Source organism: Protomyctophum parallelum (genome assembly GCF_964188405.1).
Source record: "Protomyctophum parallelum genome assembly, chromosome: 5".
Lineage (NCBI taxonomy): Eukaryota > Metazoa > Chordata > Actinopteri > Myctophiformes > Myctophidae > Protomyctophum > Protomyctophum parallelum.
Window position 1 is genome coordinate 2,737,902 of NC_139702.1, and position 13,965 is coordinate 2,751,866.

General features: G+C 43.2%; 2 protein-coding genes across 2 annotated transcripts in view; both read right to left on the reverse strand.

The window, feature by feature from the left end:
- Positions 1-2,455: 2,455 nt before the first annotated feature.
- On the reverse strand, positions 2,456-3,184 carry LOC310859195 (octanoyl-[acyl-carrier-protein]:protein N-octanoyltransferase LIPT2, mitochondrial-like; the record flags this gene model as incomplete). Its single annotated transcript, XM_083765596.1, has 1 exon — positions 2,456-3,184. The coding sequence occupies one exon, from the start codon at positions 3,182-3,184 to the stop codon at positions 2,456-2,458; it is 729 nt and encodes a 242-aa protein (XP_083621722.1).
- A 4,294-nt stretch (positions 3,185-7,478) lies between these two features.
- The window catches only part of p2rx3b (purinergic receptor P2X, ligand-gated ion channel, 3b), a gene marked incomplete at both ends in the record, with an annotated part of 9,621 nt that continues 3,134 nt past the window's right edge, over positions 7,479-13,965 (reverse strand). The window contains 9 exons of the mRNA XM_083766181.1: positions 7,479-7,595; positions 8,071-8,148; positions 8,423-8,488; positions 8,617-8,710; positions 9,504-9,640; positions 10,912-11,053; positions 11,215-11,292; positions 12,356-12,449; positions 13,901-13,965. The exon at positions 13,901-13,965 is cut by the window's right edge and continues 5 nt beyond it. Of these exons, the coding sequence (XP_083622307.1) occupies positions 7,479-7,595; positions 8,071-8,148; positions 8,423-8,488; positions 8,617-8,710; positions 9,504-9,640; positions 10,912-11,053; positions 11,215-11,292; positions 12,356-12,449; positions 13,901-13,965 (871 nt within the window). The remainder of the gene's footprint in view (positions 7,596-8,070; positions 8,149-8,422; positions 8,489-8,616; positions 8,711-9,503; positions 9,641-10,911; positions 11,054-11,214; positions 11,293-12,355; positions 12,450-13,900) is intronic.

Below are 13,965 nucleotides of genomic sequence, written 5' to 3' on the forward strand. Positions count from 1 at the left end.
CTGTGAACCGGTCTGGAGCGGATTGTAAAATATGTCATATTGTAGTCAATGATTTGTAGTCATCTGGCAGACAACCCACAAGGCGGTACCTTAAATCTGCTATAAGCAATATTAATATGTCAACATTTTAATTACCTTTTTATTTTCCCCAAAAAAAATCTAGTCTCTGTAACACATCTAGGGGCCGAAATCTGCATTCAAAGATGTTCTTAGAAACTTTGTCATTGGTCGAAAAAAAAAACCTGGTCGCAATGACTAACCCAATCAGGAAGCAGACAGGCAAATTGACCAATGACAAAGCTTCTAGGGAAATCTTTGAATGCAGATTGCGGCCCCTAGATGTGTCACAGAGACAAACATTTTTGGGGAGATTTCTACCCATTGCTGGCTGTCTGAATACAAACAAATAAAAAGGTCATTAAACATTTGACATATTATTGCTTATAGCAGCTATAAGTCAATAAGTCCCCTGCAGGCCTACCCAATAAAAATACAATGTATACAACAAATGTATACTGACGCTAAAATAGTCTCTGGAAAGTACTCTCATTTATATTTAAAAAATCAGCAGCATACACTGATACGCTGCATCAAGGATTTGATTGGATAGGCCTTAAAATTATGATCGTGGGAAGTATTTTGGGTACTTCTGATTCCGCCTTGTGGTTTCCTGCCAGATGACTACAAACCAGTGACTACAAACCAGTGGCTACAACATGAGGACAATTACCATCCGCTCCCGACCGGATCATAAACCCGAAATGGAATGCTGCCCAGCCCAGGCTACCTCTGAATAGAATAGACCTTAACAGGAGCCCTCGTACAAGGGTTCTTTGACTATGCATCCACCTCTTGGTACCACAGCACCTCAAAGGCCCTTAAAACAAGGCTCCAGACCTCCCAAAACAAACTGGTCAGGCTCCTACTTGGCCTCACCCCCCGAACCCACCTCACCCCTGCCCACTTTGACAGGCTGGGATGGCTTAGGGTCGACGACAGAGTACAGCATCTTGCAATGGGTCTGGTCCACAAGATTCGATACACCACCAAGATACCCATGTACCTGTCTAAATACTTCACTAAGATACCCATGTACCTGTCTAAATACTTCACCAAGATACCCATGTACCTGTCTAAATACTTCCTTAATGTAAACGAAGTCCACACCCACAACACCAGAGGGAGTGCAACAAACCATGTACAACCCAGATTCGGCACAAACAAAGGACTAAATTCTTTTCGCTCCTATGCCACCAAAATGTGGAACGCCCTACCAACAGTCATTAAGACATGTGAATCCCTTGACTCCTTCAAAACCGCTCTCAAAGGGCACCTACGGACGGCTGCAATTCGAAACTGGCCTCTGTAAAATCTGAATCCCCCCCCCCCCCCCCTTTCCCCTCACTGTGTATGTATCTTTTCCCTTTTTGCTTCCTATATGATGAATTCCTGTTCTGTTCTTTAACTACATAGAAGTGTCTATTTGTATGTCTCTAAATGTTTTGATGAATTGAACAACGTGGACCCTGTTGTAAACAAGTGTAATGCTTAATTGGGTCGTCCACTCACAGTTAACAGTCTTTGTATTGAGTTTGTGCTTAAAATGTACTGTAAATTCTACAAACTGTTAATAAATATTTCAATCAATCAATCAATGTCTGGACCATAGACTGGACTAAGAGGCATGGTTGGAGTAATGGGTGATGTCTCTCATTGGCCAGTAGGTGGCAGTGCTTCCCATCGCATTAACCCATTTAGACATTAGACGCAGGCCTTGATCTAAATCCTGGCCAAGTGTTTAAGTTGCTTGATTCAGTATTTAGATATTTGATATTCATTTTAGCTGCCTCGCTCCCTTCCTATACAAACCCATTGTAACTTCAAACTCTATTTTAACCACAACACGTGACCTTTTTTCTGGTGACTGATATTTAGTGTCTATTGCAAAAGTGTTTTTTGACTGGGAGTCATATATGCCTGTCATAATTTCACCCCCTCCCTATTGAACTATCGGACAGTATTAAGATGTTGATATTAATTTTGTGTTCACCTTTAGGGCTCCAAATCACACCTAAGAAATAACGAGTGTCTATTTCAAACACAAATTGGGCTGTATTTTGCGTGTCTTAAGTACCAGGTCTTATTCCCTAACTTGAGTAAACTAAAGACCTGGAGGCGTGGTCAATGCTCTTTGGCCACTCAGAATAGCCAAATGGCCTTTGCCCACGCCTCCAGGTCTTTAGTTTACTCAAGTTAGGGAATAAGACCTGGTACTTAAGACACGCAAAATACAGCCCAAAGTGTTTTTTGACTAAGGGAGTCATATTTCGACAGCAGTAACCCTGTCAAGATTTCACCCTCTCACTCTTTATTGAAGTATTGGACAGAATTAAGATTAACTTTGTATTCATCTTTAGGGCCACAAATCATACCCTAGAAAGCACAAGTGTCTATTTCAAACGCAAGTGGGTAGGTAATCAAAGTCCGGCTGGTTGTCACTGTGTTCCTTCTCTCCCTCTACTATTAGACAGTTAAGCTGTTGTCTGAAGGCCTCCAGCAGGTAAGGGGTGCTCTCAGCTGTAGTCACAGTCCTTCCCAGCTCGGCAGTCAGTGACGTCACTCCTTTCCCAACAATCCCACAGGGCACAATGTGTTTGAACCAGGTCATGTCTGTGTTACAGTTCAGAGCCATGCCGTGAGACGTGATGTAATGACCAGAGTGTATCCGTGTAGCACAACCTATGGCACATATCTTGTTGTCTCTCACCCAGACCCCGGTGTGCGGGGGGGATGTCGAGGCCTCGATGCCCAATTCCCTGCACAGTTGAACGCCCGTCCTCTCCAGCGCGCCCACATACCAGCGGACGCTGTTCTGGAAGCATGCCAGGTCCAGAATGGGGTAGCACACCAGCTGCCCCGGCCCGTGGAACGTTATATGACCGCCACGGTTGGTGTGAAAGAACTCGGCACCGAGGAGCTTGAGCCTCCGCCCTTCACTGGGAGTGTAAGAGGCCTGTCTCACACCGATGGTGTAGACTGGAGGATGTTCACACAGCAGCATCACGTTCTTCCCTCTGCCCTCCAGGTGCTGTGCGATGTAGGACTGCTGGACCTGGAGAGCACTGGAGTAGGATTTCAGACCCAGACTCACCACCTCCAGCACCGCTCTACTACTCTGCTGCATGTCAGTTACAAACCATTATAATGTTGTGATTGCGATAGTGAGTGATTAGATTACTATGTAACCCAGGCAGAACTGTCTGTCTGTGTGTCACACTGTGACACCACACGCCCGTATGATGTCCATATTTGGCCACACCGGTGGAGGACGTCATTGTGCCATGTTATTACATAGATGTCCATACAGTATATATAGCCATATATGGGCACTGCAGAAGAAAGAATAATTACACTTGGATTTACTGGGCACACACTTATGTTGGAATGATTTGCTATTTGTAAAAATGTGCTAACATTTAGAAGGTCATCAGTTGGGGATGCATGTAGCCAAAATACCACTGCTGTTACCAGTGTGAAAAATACTTCACTACAAGTACAGAGAAAGGCAGGCATACCACTGTGAGCAGTGTGGGAACAACTTGACAGCATTTCACTTTATAAGAGAATTCACTTACAAGATAATTCACACAGGAGAGAAACCCTTTCACTGAGACTTGTGTGAAAAGGCTTTTTATCATAACAATTGGCAAAAACACAGCATTGTGCATACAGGGACCTTTTACCATCACCTGAAAGGCTTTTACTCAGTCAAACAATGTATAAGCTCAAAGCTTGTACATTTACAATCGCTTCCCTAACTTCCCTGACATGTCCAGACTTCAAATAAATCAGAGAATCCACACTGGAGAGAAGCCCTTCTGTTGTGAACAATGTGGAAAGAGTTTTGTTTCCAAACATTCTCTCAACGGTCATATAGGCTCATCCATACAGGAGAGAAGCCATGCCACTGTGAACGATGTGGTCAGAATTGCACCAGCATCTCTGACCTCTGACCTCTACGCTCACCAGAGAATCCACAGAGGGTATAAATCCTTCCACTGTGATCAATGTGGAAAAAGCTTCACTCATGCAGTCATCCAATTTAAAAACACACCAGAGAATTCACACAGGGGAGAAACCCTTGTCTTTTTCTCATTCTAATAGTTAAAAAACTCACACAGGATTTAAACCATTTGTATGTGGTCAGTGTGGAAGGAGTTTTGCGATAGTTCCAGCCATCTACACCATCATACTGGAACCATAGACTGTAAAAAATATGGACAAAGCGTTCGCCGGGTCTAACATGAACGTAAAATGAAGCCTGTAATAATATGGTAATTCCTGATGTAAGTCGCCATCTTTCTAGATCCGTTTGGTACCAGCTGGCCATTGGCTGGCTCCGTTTTGGACCAGCTGGCCATTGGCTGCCCAGACAACGAGGCGGGACTTCCCCCCTTCTTCTCCGTTGGTTTTTATTTTGACTCGAGTGGGAGGGGAATCCCGATCATAGACTGTAACGGTAGCCACGCCCCTCAGAACATACGCAATGTTTTTTTTTCTTTATGGTCATTTTTTTAATTAATGGGACCATAATTTTCCAAAAAGAATATTATGACATTAGAAATGAGACTTTAAACTAGTGACTGGAAGAAGAAAGTATTCATGACCATGTTTATTAAGGTAATACAGTCTAGGTGAAGTTGGGCCAAAATACATGGGCCTCTATGGAGCTATGGGGCTTTTTGGGTCCAGTCCAGCGCCACAACAGGCCATTATATGAACTACCGATTTCAAATGAGGCTTCACGAAATATCTGGCTGACTGCCCCCCTGGTCTGATCACATGGAATAGAAACCCTAACAGCTCTGATCACAGTGTGATAAGAACTTTAGTCAGTACATCCACATAAACACTGCAACAAATGTAGGATGTTTATGTTTGTTCTATTTTCTACACGTTTACATTTTAGTTAATTTAATCTAATAAAACTTTTATTTGAATACTATTTGTTGTACAGTAATATAGGTAATATGGGTATAGGGCCATCTTCTCCTGAACATCAATAGGATTGACTGAGTTTAACGATAATAGCTTTACAAAGTGTGCATTTAGTACATTACGGCTTTACATGAGAACAGAACATCTATCCTGGAGCCTGTTGAATCCCCCCCCCCCCACCTCCCCCGCTAAAACTCACAAATGCACTGAAAAGCAACACTGTCTCTCATGAACACAACCACAACATGAACATATTAAAGCAACACTGTCTCTCATGAACACAACCACAACATGAACAACACTGTCTCTCACGAACACAACCACAACATGAACAACACTGTCTCTCACGAACACAACCACAACATGAACATACTGTCTCTCATGAACACAACCACAACATGAACATATTAAAGCAACACTGTCTCTCACGAACACAACCACAACATGAACATATTAAAGCAACACTGTCTCTCACGAACACAACCACAACATGAACATATTGCAATAAGACAAGACCCTCTTTTCAAGTAAAAATTTAATAAGGTCAACTTAGTGGTACCCGTTAATGGCTTTGTTTCTGTGTGTTGTTTATAGCTCTGATTTCACAGCAAGCGGAAGAGCTTTATCTTGGTTTGTTAAAAGTCTCTCTCTCTCTGTGTGTGTGTGCGCGTGCGTGCGTGTGTGCGTGTGTGTGTGTGCGTGTGAAAGAGAAAAATAGACTGCGATATAAAAGAAATAGACTCCCTTTACAACCAGCACAAAATGGCACAAAGCTTAGTCCTTCCTGAAAATATCAGATCTACAAGCTCAAAATGAACTTGTAGATCTGAAAATATCAGATCTACAATCATTGAGCTTGTGGAGCAAGCTCACAATAAGCACGTTTTGGGCATGTCATAAGTTACCATTTTAAAAGTTGTTAAAAATGGTCAATATAGCTTATTTTTTTTTATCTTCAGAGATACTGAAAATAGCTGATTTAATTATACAACATTTTGCAGGACATTTGAGCTTGAGCGTAGATACCATAGGCTTTTTGACCAAGTAAAATAGGGTTTAAGGGTTAAGGGGTTAATCTGAGCATTAGCTTGCATTTTTCCCTTTAGTTGTGAAAGTTCTATGTCTCTGAGTAGATTGCACATTGTGTGTGCCCTAGTATGCACATTGCTACAGTATGCTACAGTATGCACACTGTACAGTATGCTACAGTATGCACACTGCTACAGCCCAGAATAATTTAATCTGCTTCAGATACTGTATGGACTGCTTTACTCTCCACTGATACGGTTACATCATTTTGGAGTCCTGGAGCCCATTAGCAACACGAGAAGACATCAGATGATGTGTTTCTTCTTATTGTATTACAGATATATACTGTAACCCAGTATGTACCATCCTTCTCTTTGTCATTATCTTCCCTTATCACTCAAATGGCTTCCTCCCTCCATCTACAACTTCAAGTCTGTCTGTCTGTCTGTCTGTCTGTCTGTCTGTCTGTCTGTCTGTCTGTCTGTCTGTCTGTCTGTCTGTCTTTTGTCAAATCAGTGTACAATGGGAGTTGCCAGAATGCCAGTTTCAACTGATCTCATTGTTACTCTTTGATGTGTCATTTCCAGCGGTATAGCCATGGGGTGCATCTGTTTTGTGACAAAACAAAGCCATTAAAGCCATTTGTTGTTGAGCGTTTCACTTTATTGTTTTGTCAGACTCGTGTATGAGCCTTTTCCCCCATGGGAAAAAATACTTTGCACGATATTTCACAGCTCCAGCCATGATTTATACATTTAGATGGTGACAGAAAATAAAGATTTAGCTTTTTCATAGAACAACAGATGTATTTCTGCATTCTAAACATGGAAAAAACATGGTATTCTCTATTTAGAGAAAACTTGATTTAAACATCGACTCCGGCCACAAAAACCTGAAAGCCAGGTATTTGTTCATTTGTAAAACAAGCATATACCTACAAGACATGCTAAAGATGTATACACTGACTCATGCAAATATACAACTATATTTGTTTCCCATCCCTTCAGGGGGACAGTATTTCATTATTATTATTATTTATATTATTATTATTTGTTTCCCATCCCTTCAGGGGCTTCAGGGGGACAGTATATATTTGTTTCCCATCCCTTCAGGGGGACAGTATTTCATTATTATTATTATTTATATTATTATTATTTGTTTCCCATCCCTTCAGGGGGACAGTATTTCATTACAGCTTAGTTATTTCCACATATCAGTGGAAGCTTTGTGGAGCTGTTGTGAACAGTTCTATAGTTTCTACCATGGAAACCTTTTTGTTTCTAGACATACAATACACTATATATCAAAGTAAATACAAGTTCTGTATGTTGTGTTGACACATTCGACAAACCCAACTCACATTCTAAACCTACTGTAGGTTGCCCTGGCCTGCCCTCAGTGTCCTCACATCATTCAACATGATGAGCATGCGGGGCCCCTATAGCTGCCAGTTAACTGTACTGGCCCAGAGAGAAGGCCCCTGAGTCACTGGACTGCTTCTCCTCGTGTCGGTACAGCTGGGAGCGGTACAGCCCGTTGGTAGGGGAATCAACCCCCTTGTCTGATACCTGCCATAGAGAGAGATCATTATGACAGTATCTGCATTATTGTATTATACAAGTTCCTGTTATATGTGTATGTTCCAGACTGTTTTCGGCTGTATTGTTATTTTTCCAGTTTTACTGCACTTGATGCTTTGGCACTATTGTAATTGTTACATTCACGGCAATAAAGATAGAGAGAGAGAAAGAGAAAGAGAGAGTGGAGAGAGCTGGGGGGGGGGGGGGGGGGGGGAGTACCGTAATCATACATGAAGGGGGTAGGGATTTGTACACAATATGTATATGCAGCAGACTAAAGTGAATACGCATCATGTGCAGTTTGCATATAGGCTACTGCACTTGGATACTTTATAATAATAATAATATTAATAATAATAATAATAATATAGGCTACTGCACTTGGATACTTTATAATAATAATAATATTAATAATAATAATAATAATAATAATAATATAGGCTACTGCACGTGGATACTTTACCTCTTCAAACTTTTTGGCCTTGTATTGCTCCGCCCCTTTCAGGAAGTTCAGCAGTATGATGTCACACAGAACCGTACCCTTGGACCAATGACATAAAGACAAGTGAATTAATTATGTCCTCTTTCTAAACTTTCCGATTGATTGATTGATTGATTGATTGATTGATTGATTGATTGATTGATTGATTGTCAAAATAATAAAGACATCAATATATTACATTCAGTCAGTGCAGCACTGGCGGCATCATATTTTTTATTTGTCAAAAGGATTGTGGTCTTTTTTGGTGTACATTTGTAAACCATTCATTCATTCATTCATTCATTCATTCATTCACAAAAAAGTAAAGACTCACCACTCCCACTGAAGTGAAAGCTGCCACCATATTAATGAGTGTAGGAATCATGTTGAACTTCCCTGCCTGGAGAGAACACTTTCAACTTCAGTCTCATTGGCACAACAAAACACTAAACTCTCTATGTTGTGATGAAAACATTTCAGAAGACACAAAGTATTATTGAACTAAAATGATAAATTAGGCATACTCACATTTCCATAGACTAGTACATCAAACCTGATAGCATAGGCTTTGACGAGTGTACGATAGTCAGTCCCATTGTCCATCTTATAGTATTTAGCAAACCTATGTGCAGAGGAAACCAAAGCACTCATTACACAGTGTGAAGACGAACAGTATATGCTTACCTATATGCTTAGGTGTAGAGCTATGAGCTTGTAAGTCTGCTATTTTTAGCAGAATGTTCTCTTATCTTTGCAAATTGTTTATGACATGCCTAGAATAGTAGGAGTCATGAAGGGACGCTAGTGTTTTAAACCCATGACTCATATTGTACTGATCAGAGCTCACAGAGGCCAGGTGTTAAACCCTGCTGTATCGCCCCATATTTGCCCCATATATTTGCCCCATATCGCCCCATATTTGTGCAATTTAGGTTTTGTGTGACTATTCTCAAGCAAGTTCCTTGAGCAGTGTTTGTGCCCAGTGTGGTGTGCCTGTGGGGTTAAGAAAGATGCATGGCCTCTGGTGTCACCGTGTCACTATTGGGTGTGGATTGGGTGACTGTGGCACCCAGAGGGCCCTGATTGAGCCCCTGTGGGCCAGACGTGACCCCTGGGGTGCATGGTTATTCTGATGGCAAAGCCCCGGACAGTGTTTGTGCCCGGTTTGCTGTGGATCAGAGCAACGATGCACCAGCATCCGGATGTATAGGTCTGCGTTGTCCACCGTCGGTTGATTGGCCGAGCACGGAATGTGATGTATACGATGTATGATGATAAGAGCGCCCCTCACTTCCACAAGTGTGATTTTTATAGCATAATAGTACATTTTTATGAACTATCAATCACAGTTTCATGACAGTGCATGGGCCCGTGACACATTTTAGGGCCCAATTTACTGTCAAACAAATGAATACCTGAAATTGTAGCCAGGAGAGACGGCGTTCTTCTGTGACATGGCGTCCAGCCGGGTGAAAGAGTAGGACGGGCTACACTCATTCTCATCTCTGTCCAGGTCGCACATCCACGAGATCTTTATCCCTATCACTCCTCCCTGGGAGTGACACGGAATGGCACAGAATGACACAGAATGACACAGAATGACACAGAATGACACGGAATGGCACAGAATGACACGGAATGACACAGAATGACACAGAATGACACAGAATGGCACAGAATGACACAGAATGACACAGAATGACACGGAATGGCACAGAATGGCACAGAATGACACAGAATGACACGGAATGGCACAGAATGACACAGAATGACACGGAATGGCACAGAATGACACAGAATGACACAGAATGACACAGAATGACACGGAATGGCACAGAATGACACGGAATGACACAGAATGACACAGAATGGCACAGAATGACACAGAATGACACAGAATGACACGGAATGGCACAGAATGACACAGAATGACACAGAATGACACAGAATGACACGGAATGGCACAGAATGACACGGAATGGCACAGAATGACACAGAATGACACAGAATGACACGGAATGACACAGAATGACACGGAATGGCACAGAATGACACCATTTTGGAAAGAACTTGGGGCCCTTCCCTACTTCCTTCACAGGTGTTATCGGCATCGCTGATACTAATATAACGAAGGCTCTGTTCCATTCTGGTCAAACAGAGTCAGGGTTAATGATACTAATGAAGGCTCTGTTCCATTCTGGTCAAACATAGTCAGTGTTAATGATGCTAATGAAGGCTCTGTTCCATTCTGGTCAAACAGAGTCAGGGTTAATGATACTAATGAAGGCTCTGTTCCATTCTGGTCAAACAGAGTCAGTGTTAATGATACTAATGAAGGCTCTGTTCCATTCTGGTCAAACAGAGTCAGTGTTAATGATACTAATGAAGGCTCTGTTCCATTCTGGTCAAACAGAGTCAGTGTTAATGATGCTAATGAAGGCTCTGTTCCATTCTGGTCAAACAGAGTCAGGGTGCTGCTGTTGTGCATGTTGGCTCACTGGAAACACCACCAGTGGGTCTCAAAGTGTCCTTGAGTGAGTTACAAGTGGCACCATATGCGTGTGTAACTCTGAGAGTGTACAAAAGGAACCAAATGGACCCGTAAGGGTACTTGTGTACAATGTACTCTGGTACATTTCCACCCTCGAGGTGTATCTGTTTCAGGGTTGTAATCGCTTACGTGGGTGAGTGTGTGCATGCGTGTGTGTGTGTGTGTGTGTGTGTGTGTGTGTGTGTGTGTGTGTGTGCGTGTGTGTGTGTGTGTGTGTGTGTGTGTGTGTGTGTGTGTGTGTGTGTGTGTGTGTGTGTGTGTGTGTGTGGCACCTTGAGTGCCAGTTTGGTGAAGTTCTGCTCTGCGTAGCGGACCACGTCTCCCACTCTGAAGATAGGACAGTAGGTGTTGTTCTCATGGTCATAGTTACATGACTTGATGTAGCTGTCTGTGATGGTGGGCAGGAAGTTCCCTCTGCATGTGCGCACGCGCACACACACACACACACACACACACACACACACACACACACACACACACACACACACACACACACACACACACACACACACTTAACAAAGGCTGAATAAAGATCTTTGTATACATTGAAATCATTGAGTCGTCATCATCCCTACTTGGTGAAACTGAAGAGTGGGAAGCGGATGCTGTTCTTGATGAAGATGGTGAAATTCTCCACCTCCATCATAGGTTCACTGAGGAAGAGAGAATACATGATCCAACGGATATATACGGTAGTATACTACTGTACAAGAGCTGTGTCTCAGTCCCAGCTGGACTGCAGAGCAATAGTGTTGAGTAACGCGCACTCATTCTCTGGTCAATAGCCCGATCCTTAACCCATTTAGGCCTGACCTCCAAATTTAAAAGAAATCTTCTAAATCCTCCAGTTTTCTGAAATAAATATTTTCACGATTTTTCAGCTTGTAGATCTGCTATTTTTCAATAGCTAAATTATAACATAATGTTTAAAACACCAAAAGGGGTTCCCGCCCAAAATGGGTTTTAAATAATCGTACTCAAGTGTCAATACTGTCATTGTTTATTCACAGCCATCATACTGTATATATTTTTATACTACAACATTTATTCAGTTCATTTTATTATAATGCCTCCTATATATAATGAGGTAAGTCCCATTGAGATGGCCGTTTTACAAGGGAGCCCTGACAAGCAGGCCGCGGGAATACAGCAATACAATAGAACAAAGCAAAACACACACACACACACACACACACACACACACACACACACACACACACACATGCACGCACGCATGCACTCACACGGTAACAAGACTACTCGCCCCGTTTCTGTTTTCCTCCCAGAATTTCCCCCAGTGAGGGGTTGGAGAGGCTGGACAGCAGACGGCTGGACTTTGAATTTCTCTAACTATAAACTTTCATGACAGCAGAACAGCCTAAGTACAAATATAATTTATGAAAAGCTACAGTGAAGTCTGTTCACAGAAGTTGTTGTAGGATATGTGGGGATTATCTGACGAGGTACCATTTGAGGGGGCAAAACCTTACATATATACTAAATAATACTAAATTGTTTATAGGTTCAATATAAGTCAAATAATATAGCCTTTCCACAGGAGTATCTTTTTATATATTTCCAAAAAGAATACAAACAGCCAATAACACATTACAAAGTTATCCCCTTCACCGGGGAAAATTCCGGGAGGAAAAACGGGCAAGCACCGGGGCGAGTAGTCCAGTATTCCACTCACACATGCACACTTTGATGTCTCACGTCTTTATGTAGTCGATCTCAGCGGGGCACCAGCCTCTCATCTCACACGTTTTCATGGAGTCATCAAAGCGAACACACCTCCCTGTCCCAAAACCTGACCAGAGGAATAAAATACTGAGAAATCAACCTGTAACACAGCTGGATAAGGAGGACCCACATCCATCAGCCTATGCCCATCTGACCACTGGCCACAAGGCCAGAAACAATCTGCTCTGCAAACTTGCTGGTGCAAAATGGGGGGCGGCAGCCTCCACACTGCGCACCTCAGCACTGGCCCTGTCATACTCCGCAGCAGAATATTGTGCCCCTGTCTGGTCTAGGTCATCACACACACACCAAGTGGACACCCAGCTCAATACCACCATGAGAACCATAACCGGGACTATTCGCTCCACACCACTCCCCTGGCTGCCAGTATTATCAAACATAGCACCCTCACACATCCGGCGAGCAGCAGTCTCTCAAAGGATGCTTCAAAAGGTCAAAGACTCTCCCCATCTACCAATCCATGCAGACATTTTCAACCCACCCACTGCTCCACTCCCATCGAGACGACCAGTTTGGAGGAACCCCCCACCAGCTGACTTCACCATCCAATCAGCTTGGAAAAGGGAATGGGAGTCCAATGAGGTCCCAAACAAACACCTGGTGTCAGACCCCAACCAACAGGTCCCTGGCACCACCCTCCCAAGGAGACAGACCCCAACCAACAGGTCCCTGGCACCACCCTCCCTCCCCAAGGAGACAGATCCAACCAACAGGTCCCTGGCACCACCCTCCCTCCCCAAGGAGACAGATCCAACCAACAGGTCCCTGGCACCACCCTCCCTCCCCAAGGAGACAGATCCAACCAACAGGTCCCTGGCACCACCCTCCCTCCCCAAGGAGACAGATCCAACCAACAGGTCCCTGGCACCACCCTCCCAAGGAGACAGACCCCAACCAACAGGTCCCTGGCACCACCCTCCCAAGGAGACAGTGGTCTACGCTCAATAGATTCAGGACTGGACATCATGGCCCCTGCTTGGCCAGCCTTCACAAATGGGGCAGTAGCCCAAGCCCACTGTGTGCGTGTGGTGAGGAGCAAACTATGGAGCACATCATAGAAGTGTGTCCTCTCCAAAGAAGGAGGATTAATCACCCTCCATACAGCAGACCAGGAGGCAACCGCTTGGCTTAAGGACTTTGCATTCGCTAAATAAATAAATACTGGCCACAAGTGGGTGGTCAGTGGATGGGCCTTGTGCATTATCATTTTTTAATGACCAATCAATCGATCGATTGTGTTCATGTTTGGAACTAACATAGTATAGGCCTATAATTTAAGTTTCTATATATCTGTATCACAATGAGAAATCACTTTTAAGGTAAACGTTTTAGTTTATTTAAAGTATAACTATATATATATGAACGTTGTGATATAACATTGGCAAGTGTTTTAAAAAGATATTTGGGGGTCCTGGCCGTGCTGTATCATGTTTTGAGAGACAGGAGGAGAGAACATGAGAACATGGAGGGAGGAAAGAGAGCAGAGAAGAATCTTACCATATCCTCCCGCTTTGTTCAGGTACTTGGTGCAGTTGTTGTCATGAGTACACCTGAATTTCATC